Source organism: Notothenia rossii, assembly GCF_949606895.1.
Source record: "Notothenia rossii genome assembly, chromosome: 2".
Classification (NCBI taxonomy): Eukaryota; Metazoa; Chordata; class Actinopteri; order Perciformes; family Nototheniidae; genus Notothenia; species Notothenia rossii.
In genome coordinates this window covers 18,996,619-19,014,162 of record NC_136904.1, presented here as the reverse complement: position 1 = coordinate 19,014,162, position 17,544 = coordinate 18,996,619, and the positions used below count along the sequence as shown (strand labels likewise).

The following is a 17,544-nucleotide window of genomic DNA, read 5'->3' as shown; positions in this document are numbered from 1 at the left end:
TATTCTTTGTTTTTGGAAGTTAGATTCAATATTCTCTTCCTTATTGAAAACAAGACGCTTCTGTCATTTCAATTTGTATCGACTAAGGAAACATTTGAAAGATTAGCTGCCAGATGCGAAGATTTTAAATTGTGTCTACACAATTTACATATATTAAGCAATACTTATTTGTATGAATTCATCACTTTGGATTTTTTTAACTGAGAAAACTACAATCAGAGAAATGGTTCACAGAGTCCCTAGATGGACTTTGCAGAGTAAACAACGAGGCGTTAGCCAACTGACTTCCTGAGGTCTGATACCATCTCCCTACACAAAATCACTGCCCGTAAACAACCACTTCTAAGAAATCTCTAGAGTACCTTTAAAGTGCATTCAACCACATTCAAGACAATTTTCTCTTGAGAATTAAGAGCCAAAGGCGAGCTAACGGTCAACAGCGAGAAGTCAACCGCTTCGTGCTAATTTCTTCAATCAGGGTCGTGATGACAGCCATGACATTGTTACATAGTAAAAATGTGAGGAAGCGCACAATTAGACATGAATGTATGTGGGCACAGTTCAACGCAAGGGCATTACCGATGAAAGTTTGTTTCTGTTTTGACCAAATACAACATATTCACTTGAGAAAAACCTAAAATGTTTCTCAATAAGAATACGTTGCGAAATAGGTATGCCTGATACACAATATCTCATAGGATGAAAACATTTGAGTTGTAGAATTTAGAGATCTTCAATTGTTCTCACTGTTTAAGATGATATACAAATCATATAACACACAAATGAAGAGAATGGTTAGGAATAAAGGAAAGGAAAATATGGATGATTGATTTGAGAGGAATATAAAGGACGCATCTCTTCCACAGCAACAAGAGCATTTTCATGGGACAGGACTACAAAAATGTCTCCATAGTACTTGAATAAAATATGAATTTGTGTTCATACGTCCTTGAGAGGGAGGTGTGTTTAAAAAGTTAGTCTTTTATCAGCTATGTGCATGTTTGTTTTTGTGTGTTAGTGTGTTGCTGTGAAAGAGACAGACTACCAGGTAAAATATCTTTCAGAAGAGAGCTCTCTCCCCACGTCCTTGGGCCTGTCACATTTGACAGATCATCTGATACACAGTTCTCTCCCATTCATGCAGGAATGCACTAATATTTTCTCTACTCATCAGACCTGCGGCTGCATTCAAAATATTGGAGAACGTTTTTGGAGGGTGAGGGGCAGCAACACCTGGACCTGATGCCAAGAGATTGTTTTTCATTCAAAAGAAACTACACTCAAATATGCACTCGCTCAGCAGCTGGCACTTGATGTTCAGACTATGAGAGCATGGCACGGGTTTGTGTAACAATTTCCGGACATCACAATTCAGTTTAGTCTTTGTTTGTCCTGAAACACACAGCAGCCAACACAACAGTGTCCACAAACAAAGGTTAATCCTGTGTCTAGCTGCTCTGCTTTTCTGGCTGAACTAGTCCCCGTTTTCTGCTGATCAGCAACCTGACTTCAAGGTTTTGGAAGAACACCGCATACCTTACAGGCAGCCAAGACAAAATGGGCAAAGGAAGAGTAAAAATGTCTGCAAATTCTCCTCTCTTTCCGGACGTCACAAATCACTGGCAGGCATGATCCCACACATTCATCCACGCCATTGTTTCAGTATCTACAGAAAGACCAGTTCTGTCCATCACGGACAAAAAGAGACTTGAGCCGGTTGAGTTGGATGTTGTTAAACAGAGCATTGTGGGAGTTCAGCTGCATAAAGGGAATAGAGATGTTGATGCTCAAGCCAGGATAATACAGTCTACATAAAAGCATTCCCAACACACCCAAACTGTTCACGTGATGTGTTCACACAAACAACCTTGTATTGCAGGACAAATATGAATAAAAAAGCAGATGATACTCTGGATTGAAACTCTGTACACTACTCGCTGTCTCTGGGTAGCAGTTTAAGGCTATATCAGCCCTAATGTGTCTATGTAAAAGAAAACACCAAGGTTGATGCTACTGGCAGTGGCAGTTGCACATAGCAGTACCTGTATATCATTACCCTGATACTCTACCACAAGGTCCGCCATGCTGCCAGCTCTGTGGAACAGGTGGAACCACTTCTTGGAATCTTTTTTTATCTCCTTTTTAAGCCATTTCAGCTTTTTTTCCGGGCATCATCATGGCATATTTTCTTTTTCTGGCAAAGAGGAAAAACCCTTCTGTGTAACCTAGATATGAGCATGCACAGCTGCAGAGGCAGGCATGTGGAAAACAAGCTTAAATCCATCTGAGCGGCAGCAGGGGGGCTTGTGTCAGAGCACTGACCTCTGAAACACAGTCTTTGACTTTTCCAAGGACATGAAGTAGATTACGGGTATTCTTGTTTGCTTCTGTTTTAAAGTTAGAGTTAATAAGTTAATAACTTCTGCATCAACTGCCTTGCACTCATGTTATCAACCATTTTGATATGTGTCAATGTATTTGAGCTACAGAGGGTTAGAAAGTTAAGCTAAAACGTTGCTATGCTTTGTTGTGTGGTGTTATTCATAAGTATTTTTAAGAAATCAGCAGAACATAACAACAGGTATGTAAATGTTCTCAAGACAGTGCAAGTAAATAAAAAAGTGGGAAGTAGAACTGCAATGTCATCATTAGATTTTCCATGTAAGCAGCTGATAAGATCTTACAAGCAGCCATTTGTTTCCTTTTACCGTAGAGATGATGTTTCCCTAATGATCTAGTGTGTCATTCAGACTTTCTAAAGCACACATTTAAAAAATAAATGACCGGAAACTCACCTTACAATATTATCTGGCTTACAAAACTCAGATTAGTTAGTGGGAGTGATCTCGAAATCTGACAGTTGTGTTCCAAGATAACGTCACTAGAAATGTTCAACAAAGTAAAGCCTATCTACTTAGGATTTATAAATTGCAAGATCAATGCATAATGTTTTATTCTGAATATCAACAGCTTTTGACCAAATAAAAAGTGTACTAACAACACTGACAGTGTTTGTTTGAAACTCTATTCAGACATTAAAGCTGATAGTGAACTGCTGGTATCAGATCAGCCAGATGTGAGACTTCATGAATCAATGAAGGCATGGTATCATACAGATCCCAATGATGCATTGCAACTCACTGTATGTCAAGTGCACAATAGAGAGCCTGTAATAGTGGGAAATTCACAAGATTACTCCGAGTCCTCGAGTTAATTATTACAGAACAGCAAACCTAAAGAAAAGTCCATAAAGAGATGCCACCTGTTTGAGCGAAGGTAACCCAATAACATTGTAGAGTACAATCTAAGTAGTGTTAAACAAAGTAAGAGGCTGTACATTTAGGATGATAAATCTGGGATGGATAGGTGTTGTCATGCAAGTGTTTAGCAGCAGACAGCAATGGCAGACAACAAGGAAAACTAAGGGACAGTTTCATATTTCATCAGGAAACACAGTCAAACAAGTCTTGGAAGAAACACCAAAATCAAAATACACAACAGCCTGCATGACAAATCAAACGGACAAATCTAAAACAGGTTTGATACATATTCTTCTCACTGTGCTACAAAACGAATACAAAGTTAGGCTTTTAAGTTACAAATATACGGTAACTGCAGGATGGATGCGTCATAATGGGAAATGAAAGGTGAAACTAGATTTTCTGATCATTTTTCTCAGCGGTTGGGTAGCTTCAGTTGAGCACGGGTGGTCTTTTCTAGAGACCTGAACAACACTCAACTGAGAATAAATAATAGAAATTCTCTCTCTACTGTCCCCGAAAAAAAATGGTCACTAGTTTCTTCAGAGCTCTGCTATGGCAAACAGTAACAGACTCTTAGGCTGCATGTGTTAAAGTGTCTGAGTGTGAGGTAAAGTACTGATGAACAGCTAGCATTAACCAAGAGCCACTTCAATAAAGGTTCAAAACCGCTGACCGTCCAGCTGCACATCTTAATAGTTGAGCGATGAAAAGAGGAGGAAGGATGTGGGAATTATTTATCTACTTTATTGAATCGCTGTCAAAACCGACAAAATAAAAAAGATAGAAATTGCATCTAGTGTCATGTCAAATCCATATTTTATTAATAAGAAAATCAACACTACTTGTTGCTGCAGACTAACTCATTGAGAGCTACTGTTTTACACAAGTACGCAGAAGTACATTTAGAACAAGAGGTGTATTATTATGAGATAAAAGGTTCTATTGTGTTCCTTGTGCAAAGAGGCGTTGTTGTCAAGGGCTGCATAATATATTGTCTGAGCATCGACAGTGAGGTGAATATTGAGATTGTGTGAATGAAGAAGAAGAACTTTGAAGAACATGCAAAGTCAAATACAGCTAGTTACTGTAACATGTCATGTTAGAACTTTTTGATGCTTGATACAAAAGGAAAACATGCACAGTTCTTATTTTTAAATGACTAATCTATATAACGAGAGGTCTGTCTGATAGAAAACACTAACTATTTCTGGAAACACAAAGTAAGATTTTGATAGCAAAGAAAACAACATAAGTTTAATAGAATTATTGAAAGGATGATGTTGACCAAAAACAGGTACTTTGTAGTTGTTGTTTCAAATATTGTGCAGCCCTAGTTGTTCAGTTTTTAAGATCTTCAGCATATCACACCAACACTCTGGATTTCCTGAGGTAAATCACTTTCATTGTGACGTTGAGTGAACAACAGTCCTTTCAAAAGTGTCTGGTAATAGGCCAGGCTCACTCCTGTTTAACTGAAAGGAGAACACAGAAGAATTTCCTCAATAGCCCTGTGTTGACAGTCCTGTTCAGAGAGAGGGGAAGGTCATTGTTTGATCTGCACAATAGAAAAAGTTTAAAGGGAAAAAAGAGTGCTAAAAAAAAGCCAGTCACGCCTCTGGGGTTTTTATAAGATTGTACAAGATAAGATCATCAAGAAAAATCAGTAATTCAGGGTAATCACAGCTTTAAAGTTTTCCTGGTTTAAACTACAAAGCCCTTAGTGAGAGTCTGCATTTGCCAGTGTTACTCAAAGGTGTCAATACTTTAATAATTTGGTGTTTTAGGATTTTAAAATCTCAGTCAGGATATAGATTTGTGCCAAATGCACATAGACAATTGTGTGTTGCATGAATTCCATTTGTTTGTCATCCAAGTAAGTGAGGAGGTCATTAGAAAGAAAAGCAAATAAAAAATAAATAAAAGGCACATCTGTCAGTTTTGGTAAATCATTCAAATATTCCAAATCCATATCTGCACCAATAATCACTTGATGCCATTACCTAAACATACACCAAATGTCAATGTAATTTCCTACTAAGTTTACAAAACTCAAGTTCAATTGATAACTCTTACTTATGAGGCAGTATGGGAGGAATTTAGAGGGAAAAAGTACAATACTGATGTCAAAATAAGTATGACGAATGTGAATATTCCCTATAAGTGCATTACAACTTTACAGTTGTACATGGTTTGTTCAGGATTTCATATACAGTACATAGGTCTGCACTATGTACAGTAGCCTGAACACTGTATTAACAAAGGAAGCTGCATATGTGAAACCGACAAAATCTGTTTTAACTATGTCCATACTCAATAAAGACAAAACACACAGCAGAGCACACATTACGTTAACACATTAAGTTGCATGTGGCTTTTATATACCAGAAAGAAAGCAAAAAAGGACACAGTGAGGTCAGTGGTCTGGAATCCTGCATTGTTTCTGCTTATCTGCTCTGCTAGTTTTACTTTTTTTATGTTTTTTGGACAAAAACGTTGACTAATTACAATCCACAGAGTGACTGCCTGTATCCGCTCGGATATTTTTCTTCATTCAAATTCTGAAAAAGTCTGGTGTTTTAGCCTGCTTAATGCACTTCATCGTTTAAACATCTCAATGACCAAATATGGTCACATGGGGATTAGGACAACATTTAAACGCACCTTGCATCTTTGTAACAACAGCTTTTATGTGTTTTCGGACGCTTGTTTTCGGTAGCGTGTACCGGTTTACTACCGCTAGATAAAAGTTTGACCAAAAAAGAAAGGCGGCTTTTACCTCGTAGTTTCTCCTGATATCCATGGCTGCTGACATTTTGAGTTTATAATCCCCTTTGCGACGCTTAAATCCCGTTCGTCTAGCGTTGAAAAACTTTGGCTGGTTTTGCCGTATACCTGCCCTTCTCATAAACTCCGATTTATGTCTTTCCAACCAAAACCGACAAAAAAAACTCCTGCCTCCCCTCTCACAGCCTGCTGCAGAGGAAGGCAGGACTTGTTACCATGCTAACGGGTTGTTTGCCCCCCACTTTTCTCTGGATTTGGCCCCCTGCCCTCCTCAGACAGGCATTCAGGCTCTCTCCCTTGTTTATTGTCACGGTGGGGCCAAGGAGGAGTGTGGATGAATATTCACGAGTTGAAGGGGCTGCTGATGGCTGATGCTGAAACCCATGTTGCCAGCATTGCAACACATTGTCCTCCACACTGGCCCATAGGAATATATTTCGACCCACACACAAAGATATCTTTCATTGGTCCCAAGCAGCCCAGAGACCAGAGGTGGAAAACTTCACCCAGTATTATAATCAGTATCAGTAGACTAAATAGGCATAGTAACACAATGCTCATCAAAAGTAAAAGCACTAATAATACAGAGTTCAATTTTTGAATCTAAATATATATAGGCCTTTCCATTTATTATGATAGCCTACCCAATTACATTGTGTTTGTCAGTATCCATCTCCACATAAGTTTACAGCAATGTCCCTGATGAACACCAGCTTACAAAGTGGGTAACCGTGGCTATACTGGGAAAAATCTCGATGTACACACTCTTTTTACTTCTAAGTTAGATTTTAACTGATATAAAAGCACGCCTGCAATTACTGTTTAGCCTGTAGGTGCCAGCAAAGATAACAAAACGCATCACTATGGAGTAGAATGGCACCTCTCAGTGTTATATCATTGTACATTAGGCCTACATTATCTGAGCAATATTTTATGTTGTAACTGGAACAAACATAGCTTTCTAATATAATTTACTGATCAAATGTTTTGTATTCCAAGTTTTTTTTAAAGCAAATACACCCATAAACTACAAATACATCCTAACCCTGCTACAGTGATTATGCAGGTGTACCTTTACGTCAGTGTGGTTTAAAGTGCAAAGAGCACACACCTAGCAGGAGATTTAGCCTGGTGGTATCGCTTTTTCTGTGACATATACATAATCTATATTCACATTTTAGCATTTCAATCAAGAAAATGAGAAACTTGGCCAATCCATGGTCATTTTAGAGGATAGCGTTCCTATTGTTGGTTCTACAAATGCAGATGCAAGGGCACATCCCTTTAGAAAGCCTGATTCAGTGGGGAAAATCCTGCGGAAAAAAGTTTCTATTCCAGCATTGGAAAAAAAACTGCCTGACAACATCGGCAAAGAGTTTCAGAGAGGAATGATGCAAAGAGCTTAAAACAAAAAATGTGTTTGTTATACAGTCAACTTTATGATTATAAATATGAATATGCCCATATTTTCACATTCTTGCATTTTTTGCCTTTTCCAGAAAACTGCCTAGCCCAGCTATAAGTTACTAACTACAGTAATTTCCACTGTTACATAACTGAACATATTCTAAAGTATATCCAATGTGGATTGTTGCTCAGAGCTGAACCACAGGTCCAAACTTGAGGTGACCACAAAAATGAAAATATTCACCCAAAATGTAATACCCCCCCAGGTTTGAGTTAACTCCAACCAAATTAAACCACTTAACCCACGCCGAGCTTCTGGAGCATTCAGCGAAAAACAAAGAGAAACTTTGTTATGTTAGCTTGTGTAATTCATCTCCGACTATGTGCTGTGTATGCTCATTTGGACACATTTCCACAAATACCTTAAAACATTATACCAGATGACAAGATGAGAAAGCCACATGCATTTCAAACATGTGCAGTTTGCTTCTCAGTGGTCAAGTGCTTGCTAACCATTTCAATGTATTCAGCTGTTCACAATAATATATAAGTAAGGTATGTGTATTTACTGTATAGAGCACCTCTCTATGAAATATGACAAAATCATATTACATTTCTAAAAAACCCGATTGAATCGCTTTCAACAAAAGGATTTTTTACGACTTATGTTCAGATAAATGTAAATACAACTTTTGTAATCTGATGTATGACAACTTTGAGCTTTATCAAAATCAAAAAGTATCTGTTGTGTTGTGTGCTGGACAAATATAAATTGATAGAAGTTGTCAGGTACCCTTTATCCCAGATTAAAAACAACTACACCAAAGGATAAAAAATGTTAACATCTAGAGTTCCTGATGCTGATGAATATTGTATATCAGAGTTAAAAGCTCCAGAACAAGCAAGTAGGTAAACCCTGATAGGAAAATAAAGTAGGTAGGGTAATGTTAGTTTTAACTGTTAACTGAAGTGACTGAAGTGAAAGTTTAATCGGGCGAAAAACAAGTGTGCTCCTTGGAAATCTGGGTTGAGTCTTTCCGGACTAATAAAGTTGCAGCTATGACCTCATGTTTACCGCCATTGATCGGTTTCTTACACTAATTACTTACAGAACAAATATGCTATTCCACGTTGGTAACTGATGTTGTTGACAAACAAAAATGCAAGCTTGACATCTCAAATAAAAAATAAAAAATAAACCTAAAGAGCCTCCTATTCACAATACATTTTTAATCCACTTGCCATGGTTATCTTTATATGCTGCTGCAAGTAACATCTTTACACCAAATGTGCAAGCATGACCCATCCATAAACCCTCTCCTTTCAGTCTCTTGGGGTGTCTTATCATCCCACAGACTTGGGAACAGAGGAAGTCACAAAACCTAGACATCCGTCATCACAGTTCATCTCATCCAGTCAGCAGGAAGCCTATAGCTCTGCCACTGTGCAGCTTTTCTCAGAGACCCACTCAAAACCTTTTCAAGGTCTCGTAAAATATTGTCCTTCCTGAAAAGACTGCACTGTCTGAGCAAAACAGACAGAGGCAGTGACTCCTCTTTGTGTGATGTTTTACCAGAATGTAACACAAGTTTGTTCTCTCATGAAATTCATTGTTTCCATGGATCGCAGTACCATCTGTATTTGTCATTAAAAAGCCACATCCTCTTCTAGCGTGGGAGCATCAAACAACATTTAAAGTTCAGTAAAACAAAGTTAACATGCATGTGCTCACATACATTCACCATGAAATCCATACACCCTTGATGCTCCACTGTTTCATGCCAGTCTCCAAATAATATACAGAAAGTCTCAGGATTGACCGCAGAGCTCTTATGCTGTAAATCTTTCTTCCCACTCTTATGATTATACACCTGCTTAAGCCAGAGAGTCAAGGGGAATTAATGTTTATTTTCTCAAATAAAATCCCTAAATGTTATGTGTGTTTGTTAAGGATTCACTGTCAATCCCAAAACCTAAAACATTCAAGGGGGATTATTTCGCAGCTCTGTGGGGATTTTCCCACCTACACCTCAGATTCTTTCCCTCAGCTTCTGGATGGTCACATGGTTTGAGGGTTCGAGGGAAGTATGGACATATTAAAGCTATTTGTGAATATATTTGGTGAAATAAATACCATATCGGCTGTCAGAAACAGACCCGAGGCAGCTCTTAAACTCCAGGGTTAAGTCGAAGCTGACACTCAACACTTCTGACAGCACTGACAGAGAAGACTTGCAAGTGTCTTATTCACAGTAGATGAATGTAGCTACATCCTTGTTCTTATATTTGCATGCAGTACATGTGACAGTTGCTTCTCTGTGGTTGCTCTGGAAGAATGACAAGGAATGTAAACTGTTTGATTATTCATATTTTCAAGAGTTTACACAGCTTCAGGCACATTTCAAACCAGTTTTGACTGTTTGAAGTATATGCCCAATGGAGAGGATAGAAAATAATACTGAAATAATAGTGACTACCTTGGGTGTATTTGTTGGCAACTCGTGTGCTGTTATTAATACTGTGAAGTTGAACTCACTATCTTTTTGACACAGTGTGTACCATCACACTTAGTGAAAGTAATGTATATTTACTTCATTAGTTTATTTGTTTATATATAATTTAGAATAAGTAATATTTTTGTATATCAATTTGATACTGCTTAATTTTGTATTGTATAATAATTCTCATGTTACATTTTTGTATTATTGTTTTACACATTCAAAATAAATCTAATCAAATCAAATTAAATCAAAATGTGTTTAAAATGACAAGCCAGTTCAGCCTTTGATTATTACAAAAATAATTAGAACTCTGAAAACCAGAGGTTTCATTGTTGGCTCAATAAAAAGTAACACCATTGTGTATAAAATGCTTTGAATAACTGCAGCAACAGATTCACAGCATACTGTGCTACTGAGGAGCAAAGTTGAGTACAAACAAGGACAGTCTGTTATCTCATGGCATTTTTGCGTTTCTACCCCACAGCAGCAGCTACAGCATCAGACTGACTACAGCCTCAGAAACCTTGAAGGCAAATGTAGCGTAATGGTGATATGTTTCCTATATGTGTGCATGACAGTGTGTGTGTGTGTGTGTGTGTGTGTGTGTGTGTGTGTGTGTGTGTGTGTGTGTGTGTGTGTGTGTGTGTGTGTGTGTGTGTGTGTGTGTGTGTGTGTGTGTGTGTGTGTGTGTGTGTGTGTGTGGTGGGTGGGTGGGTTGGTGGGTGGGCGGATGTGTACAGTCTGTTTTTAGGGTGGGTTTGGCAAAATGTCTCAGTTGAACTGAAACGTGTTGGGACATGAAGGAAAAGGTAAAAACAGGTGAGTGTATTAACAGTGTCTAATAAGTGCAACAGACATTAGTTATTATCTGTCGGATCAAATTCATAGGATGAGGCGCCCCCTGTAGGCTAACTAACGCAAATGCAGCACTTATACTGAGAAAAAAGACTTTTCCCTCTAAACGTCAAAGCAGTGGATAAAGACAGTTTCACAGCGACATCGATCAAAGTCAGCGTGTATGAATAACTTAATATCGGTCATGTTAATCATCCCATCACTACAAAACACTTAGCAACACAAACAACTTTTTTTTCATCAACTCTCTTGTCTCTCTAAAGATGCTACACATACTAAAATTTAGATATAAAGGTAAAAAAGTCGTTATTTTTCTACTCCTTCAACATTTGTGACACACGAAGTGAAACAAACTGCTTACCTGTGTGTGTTTGTTGCAGTGTTTGCTCAAAGATCCATTCTTTAGCAGAGAGCCTGTGTCGCTTTCTGTCTGTCTGTCTGAAAACTGATTTTTTTTCCTCCTCCGTGTAACTGAGGAGAAGGAAAAAGGGAAAAGTGGACTGCACAGGAAATGATGACGCAGCTGTATAAAAATCATTTAGGCAGAATACAAAATATGCTGAAGATTGTGAGACATTTTCAGAAAATAAATGGAGTACGATTTTAGTTCTCACCAGATTTAATTGAAGAGTTTAACTGCCCATTTTCCAGGGGATTTCTAGACGGTTTTGGAATTAATTAAAGTATTGCCATTTCATGACTAGGTGGGATTAAGGTTGCTTACTTTTAACCTAAAGGAAACTGTGAACATTTGTTCAATTGTTGGTTTATAATTATTTTCATTATCGATTAATCTGCTGAATATTTCTAGATCATGTATCAAGAAATGTCATAAAATGCCAGAAAATAGTAAATTTCCATTACACTTTCTTAAAGTCGCTGGTAATGTCTTAAATATCATGCAATGCATTAGTGTATTAGTTTTGTATCTTTATGCAAATTCGTCATAAGGGTGTTGACAAATTCCCGATAAACAATGCAGTTATTTCATAACACATTGTAATGTGCTCATGCATAATGCCTTAACTGTATATCCGTACAAACTGGTTTGCACTTTGCTCCGCCGGTTAGGCCTGAGGCCTAAAGTAAAGCATGAAGAGTTCGAACACATTACAAATGCAAGATTCACAAATATTACATAGATTTATTTCAGAGTTAAAGGTAAAACAAACACAATAGTTAAGAACACTTTCATAGGTTTGTACACAGCCCAACTATACAGAAACAAATCTTTGCACTCAGTCATACTAATGCTGCCTGATAGACAACACAGACCTTCATTATCGAGCTGATGTCAGAGCAACACAGAAGTACCAAAAAAAGACTATTCATTCGATGTGTAAGGGTAGTCGAAGAGGGCACTGGTTTAAAGAGGGTCTTCGATAGACGAGGGCCAATAGCACAGCTATAAGAACCATGATATCAGCAAGAGATTGCATTGAATTTTGCAAAGGATTTCAGTGACACTACTTTAAATTTCAAATGTTATGTAATGCAATAAATTATGGATTTTACAGCAGCTATTAGACATTATGGTAGGAATGAAGGATTCAAAAACACATTTATAAAAGATTCATTATAAAACATGCATTTTCAAAGAAGGCTGATACATTTATATTTTACACTCTTTCCGTTCCCTTGCAGTGAGATGTTGTGTTAGTTTTGGGGTGAAAGCTACATGTTAACAGATCATTACTGAGCAAGGGGCAGCTCCAGTTACAGCGGGATGGTTTACTCTGAAGCCAGTTTGGCTTGTAAAGATCTTAAAGACTGGTCCGCTTTGGACTGATGGGACTCCAGCTGACACTGTGGCCAGAAAGAGTTACAGGATGGTATAACACATTATTTTTATTCTATTAGTGTCCAACATCACATTTGTTTATTCAGATTCTCTGTGGCTTGGCACCTCTGCAAAGTAGATAGCAGGCAGAGAGTAAATTCTGGTTTTGGAAAAATGCTTTTTAAGACAATTCATTTAAAATTGTGCCTCAATAAATTCACTGTAATCTCTTGTGCTGCCTGCAGACAAAAATAAGACTTCCAAGCTTCGATTATACATTTGACTGGGACTTTTTCCTCTACATATCCAAATTTCTTCACCAAGTTCAGTTTGGAAATGTCACACTTGATGAGGTACAAACCACAAATGAGAAGGAGAAAGAAATAAAAATTGAGGGCTCTGTCACAGTGTTTCTTTCTCTCCACCAGTAACTCTTGATCGCAGGAAGCTTTAACTGAGAACAACATGGCGGTCGAACACGGACTTCCTCTGTTCCTGGACCTGCCTCCTCCAGCGCTGCTGGGCATGCTCCACTTTGTTCAGCATGTTGGGTCGGGAGTGGGAATGGGACAGGACATTGTGAGCGTTGGCAAAAGGCTGCTGGTCCTGGAAACACAGAATGGAAACATGTGATTATACACATATGCTAAGCATCCATCTTCCTTTTGTAAAAATAATACATATTGTGAGTACAAATTACATTTTTTGGCAACAATTCCTTTTATAGACCACTAGATGGAGACTTAGGAGAAAGTAGTTTAAAATGTTAAGGAAAATGTATCCTATTGGATAAAAAGATGTTGACAAACTGTATATCTTGCATTTCAAAGAAAATAAATATAATTACAATATATGTAATCGCAACTGTCAGCATATTGGAGAAAAACATTTTTAAATCGCAATGTCACATTTTGATAATATGGTTTGGTGGAGACTCTTTTGAACCATTACCAACATTAATTTTAAAAAAAATGTACTGTTGTGAATGACAAGAAAAGCCTTACGGGAAAAAATAAAGTCATTATTCGTTCGGCTTTCATCTACTAACTGATTTGTTTTTTGGTGGCTTTCCACTAAGGATAAAACATATACAGGAAACCGTGTGAAGTGTATTTGCCACTTGAAATAATTAGACTTAAATGTTGTATATGCAGTCATACAGAGTTGTGCTTTAGTTAGTGATGTGTACTTCACTATCATCAGTGGGCTTTCTTCATTGCTTGTCTCTCTGTTAATACTTGTGTAATTTGTCTTGAGGTCTATACAATAAATGTTAATTACTCTCAGAAGGAATCCAATAAAAGTTAATGAAAAAACGAAATTAGGAGGATCACAGCCACAGCTGTCCTCCGTGGGGGAAATCAACCAGAGTATCAGCTTAGCAGCCTCCCTGTATCAAAGACTGACTAAACATTACGAGCCCACCCTTTCCTCTATAATTAATGTAGAAGAAGTACCGGTACTTCTTTTGATACCGGTTTTGCCATAAATTCTCTTTCCCTTTTTTACTCCCACTCCCAGTGACAGTGTAGGGACAAGCTACAATGTAGAAATAGTCTCAATTTAAGGTTAAATTAATAAATTGTAGTACTACACTCCTGTAAACTCAATCTTATAGTTTAGATTTCTTACATTTCAGTTTAATCCAGACTATAATTGTATTGATGTTTAAGAATTAGGTTTAGTGGCAAAAGCACAAAGAGACAATGATGTGATGTGGGAGTGAACCCAAAAGGGTTAAAGATGGCTGCATCCGGCACTCGTTTGAAGGTTTCCGCAATGCAGATCTTTGCCTGCGATTGTGGTTACTAATGGATCTGATAAAGAGTGAGAGCGCACTTTTAAATGTTTGTTTGGAAAAGATTAAACAGCACTGCTTGAAGGAAGTGGTCCACCTAATTTATTTATTTAAAATATATAAAATAAATATTTGTTGTTTAATGTCTTATTCGGTAATTTGGGAGCTTTTACACTCTTCTACCCACAAAGAATGAGTCACATGTCACATGATGTGCAAAGGTTGACACATTGACAAGAAAGAAATAACTCATTTTATGGGCAAAAGGGTGGGGCAGTAATATCATTACCATAATGTAAACCTTTATTGTGCATTCCATCTTTGAGTTGCAATACTGTAAATAAAGATGAACACATACCCCTACATCATCATCACTTTGGATCAGTTGTGAATGTCCAAACAGACGCCTCTTCAGGATGGGCTCTAGGAGAGTCAGGTACACCATGTAGAGCAGCAGCAGCCCCAAAATGGAGAGGTACATTATGATGGTAACCTAAAAATTCAGAAGGAAGGAAGAAAGGAAAGGAACGACTTTTAGGATTTGAATTAATTACTATTTGAAATGTCAAATATAAAGTATGTACACAAACAGTAATATTTAGTCTCTGCATTTAAACGCCGCCCCTCTGGTTCCCAAGCCAAGCCCTACAAACTGAACTACTGACGCCCTTGATTCTAAATTAAAAGGATTATTAATACGTTTGGTTTCCTTTCAAATGTGTTGGAACCAAACACAGAAAACAGTGAATTATGTGACTAGTTGATTAATGTCTTATTCCACAGACAATTTATGGGCAGCTATTTTAATAATCTGTTAATAATTTAAGGCATGTTTCAATCAAAGCTGATTCCAGAGGATGGGTTGTTTATTTTATGTCATTGTAAATTAGAATGTTGGGGGTTTTATGTTGAGACAAACAAGCAAATGGATAATGTTCAAATTCAGGGAAGGTATGATCCTAATTCTCACAATTTTCATTTCAAAGACCAAAAGATCAATAGAAAAATAAGCCAATCTTTTTAACGAACCCTGCTGCTTACCTTAATTGTCCCTGAGCTCCTCTCTTCATATTTACACTCGCAGCGCAAACAGTATGCCTCCACATCCTTTCCGTCAACCGGCATGGGTTCAACTACATGAAGACAGTTACTGAAAAATAAAATATAACATTAAGAAGTTAGTAGTTAGCAGTATATGGATTGATCAGGTCATTAAAGTGTAGCAACATGTCACTTTACATACCAGTCTTTGAGAGAGACATTTTGTTTGTAGATTTGCCCCTTGACCTCTCTGTAGGGCGGACAGATGCATTTACAACGGATGTCCTCAGAATTCTGTAACAGATAGATTACAATTTGTTTACTTCTCTCTATTCACATAAACACAACGCACTTACATAACATTGTAAAATTTAGGTAGATAACAGTATTGATCAAGATAAGAGCTTAATTGCGCTCAACTGTTTAACAACCCTTTAATGATAATTGTGTGTCTCATTGTTGTTATAACTATGTATAACTTTCATCTTAGAAGGAATGTGCAATATTTTGTGTTTTATTTTATTTACAAAGTGTCTATGGTCTATCACTGCCCTACCTTGTTGGCTATGTATTGCTTCAAGTTGTTCCAATTCAAATTCCCTCTTGAGGGCAGTTCAGTACAATGTATATGCATTTCCCCCCCCCCCCCCCCCCATTCCTTTTCAGTATTTTGCTGCTTTAATCCCGTTTTATTTCTGTGGTGATTTAAGATTCTTATTTTTATATTGTCATATTATTGTTATTGTTTCAGTCTTCAGTGTGAAGAACTTTGTTGACACTGTGTTTTAAAAAGTGCTAGACGAATAACGTTTTTTTATCCCAAGTAAAACCCTAACCCAACCCAGAAGCTGTTTTGAATTATTAATGTCAGCCATATTGTACCACAGTAGTCTTTGTGTCTGTCTTCCTGATGTCGTCTACATTTAGCTACACAGTTCATACTGCACTTTCATATTTCTTGTCATATTGCAATAATAAAATGTTAATACAACCTTTATTATTGATTGAGGAGCAGCTAAAGACGATGCTAGCTGTTAGCCTCCCGAAATAAGTACAGGATACACTTAGATGTCAGTGCATTGGCTACAAAGAGCGGTCTGCATTACATCTCTTCTTCTTCATATCACGTTTTTTTGCTGACATAAAAGCTAGGTCTAGATTTAGCAGCATCGGCGACGCACCTGCTGGTCTCATAAAAGGTCTTTAACTCAGGATAACAACAGTTGGCAAAGCCATTTTAACTCTTTACTGTCAATACTCAAAATATAATCATCTTTAAGGGGGGTTCCATTATACGAGATTTAATTTTAGTATGCATTCATGAACAGTTTCTGTATAACGCTAGCTAACCAATGCTAGCTCATATTAGCCTTACCTTCGCTGTCACTTGGCTTAAAAGCACAAAACAAGCCACAGTGAAAGCTTCGATAAGAAACACAGACTTCATCGTTACAGCTTGTAACAGATTTCAAGATAGCAGCAGTTCAACTTTCTCCAGGAACAACTCCAACCGTGTGAAAAACACCCTAAAGACTGACGACTTTAGCCATCGAGCTCATTAGTGATAAACACCTTCAGCTTCCTAGCAGCTGACTTGTTGTTTCCGGGTTGGGAGCGCTCGATTATAAAAACAAGTCCCCGGCGGAGGATGACATGTGAAATACTGAAGGTCTGTTTTCTTCCATTATCGTCTGGTTAAGTACCTGATCTGCATGAGCGCAATGAACAATGAATTACTCAACAACTAAATCAGTTACTTTTAATGTTAATGGGAACACTTTAAAAATCCAAATTAAACTCCGCCCTTACTTGTTAGCGTATGAGAGTAAATCGAACGCACCTCTTGTTTCGATATTGTTGCAAACAGTCAGATTGCCAAACTTTGGCACGGGGACCATCAAAGGACTGCGGTTTAAGGACAAGACAACAACTCTTTTACTTATAATGTATCTAGTTTATTTAAATCCGGCTGATAAAAAAGTATTTGTTATGTTATCATGGCCAGGTATATTGTTGTTACTATGTGTATACATGTCTGAATGAAATGCAATAAACAATTTGTTTTGTGCCACATAGCCTAATACAAAAAAAGTGGGGACAGGGAAAAAGAACACA

The 17,544-nt window shown here is 37.6% G+C and overlaps 2 protein-coding genes across 3 annotated transcripts in view; both read right to left on the bottom strand.

Annotated features, from left to right (window-relative positions):
* dennd2b (DENN domain containing 2B) overlaps nt 1-11,267 on the bottom strand; it is a 45,065-nt gene extending 33,798 nt beyond the window's left edge. The window contains exon 1 of one of the 2 annotated variants that reach the window (XM_079662711.1): nt 11,172-11,267. The gene's annotated coding sequence lies outside the window, so the exon portion shown is untranslated. Of the gene's footprint in view, nt 1-6,039; nt 6,317-11,171 lie in introns of those variants that run through there. The other variant, XM_079662710.1, reaches the window with a different exon arrangement.
* Nucleotides 11,268-11,934: 667 nt separating this feature from the next.
* On the bottom strand, nt 11,935-17,035 carry tmem9b (TMEM9 domain family, member B). Its single transcript, XM_079662726.1, has 5 exons — nt 16,805-17,035; nt 15,632-15,723; nt 15,430-15,538; nt 14,747-14,881; nt 11,935-13,196 (listed from the first exon to the last, which is right to left on the bottom strand). Exons 1-5 carry the CDS (start codon nt 16,874-16,876, stop codon nt 13,041-13,043), a joined length of 564 nt encoding a protein of 187 aa, XP_079518852.1. The 5' UTR covers nt 16,877-17,035; the 3' UTR covers nt 11,935-13,040.
* Nucleotides 17,036-17,544: the final 509 nt, after the last annotated feature.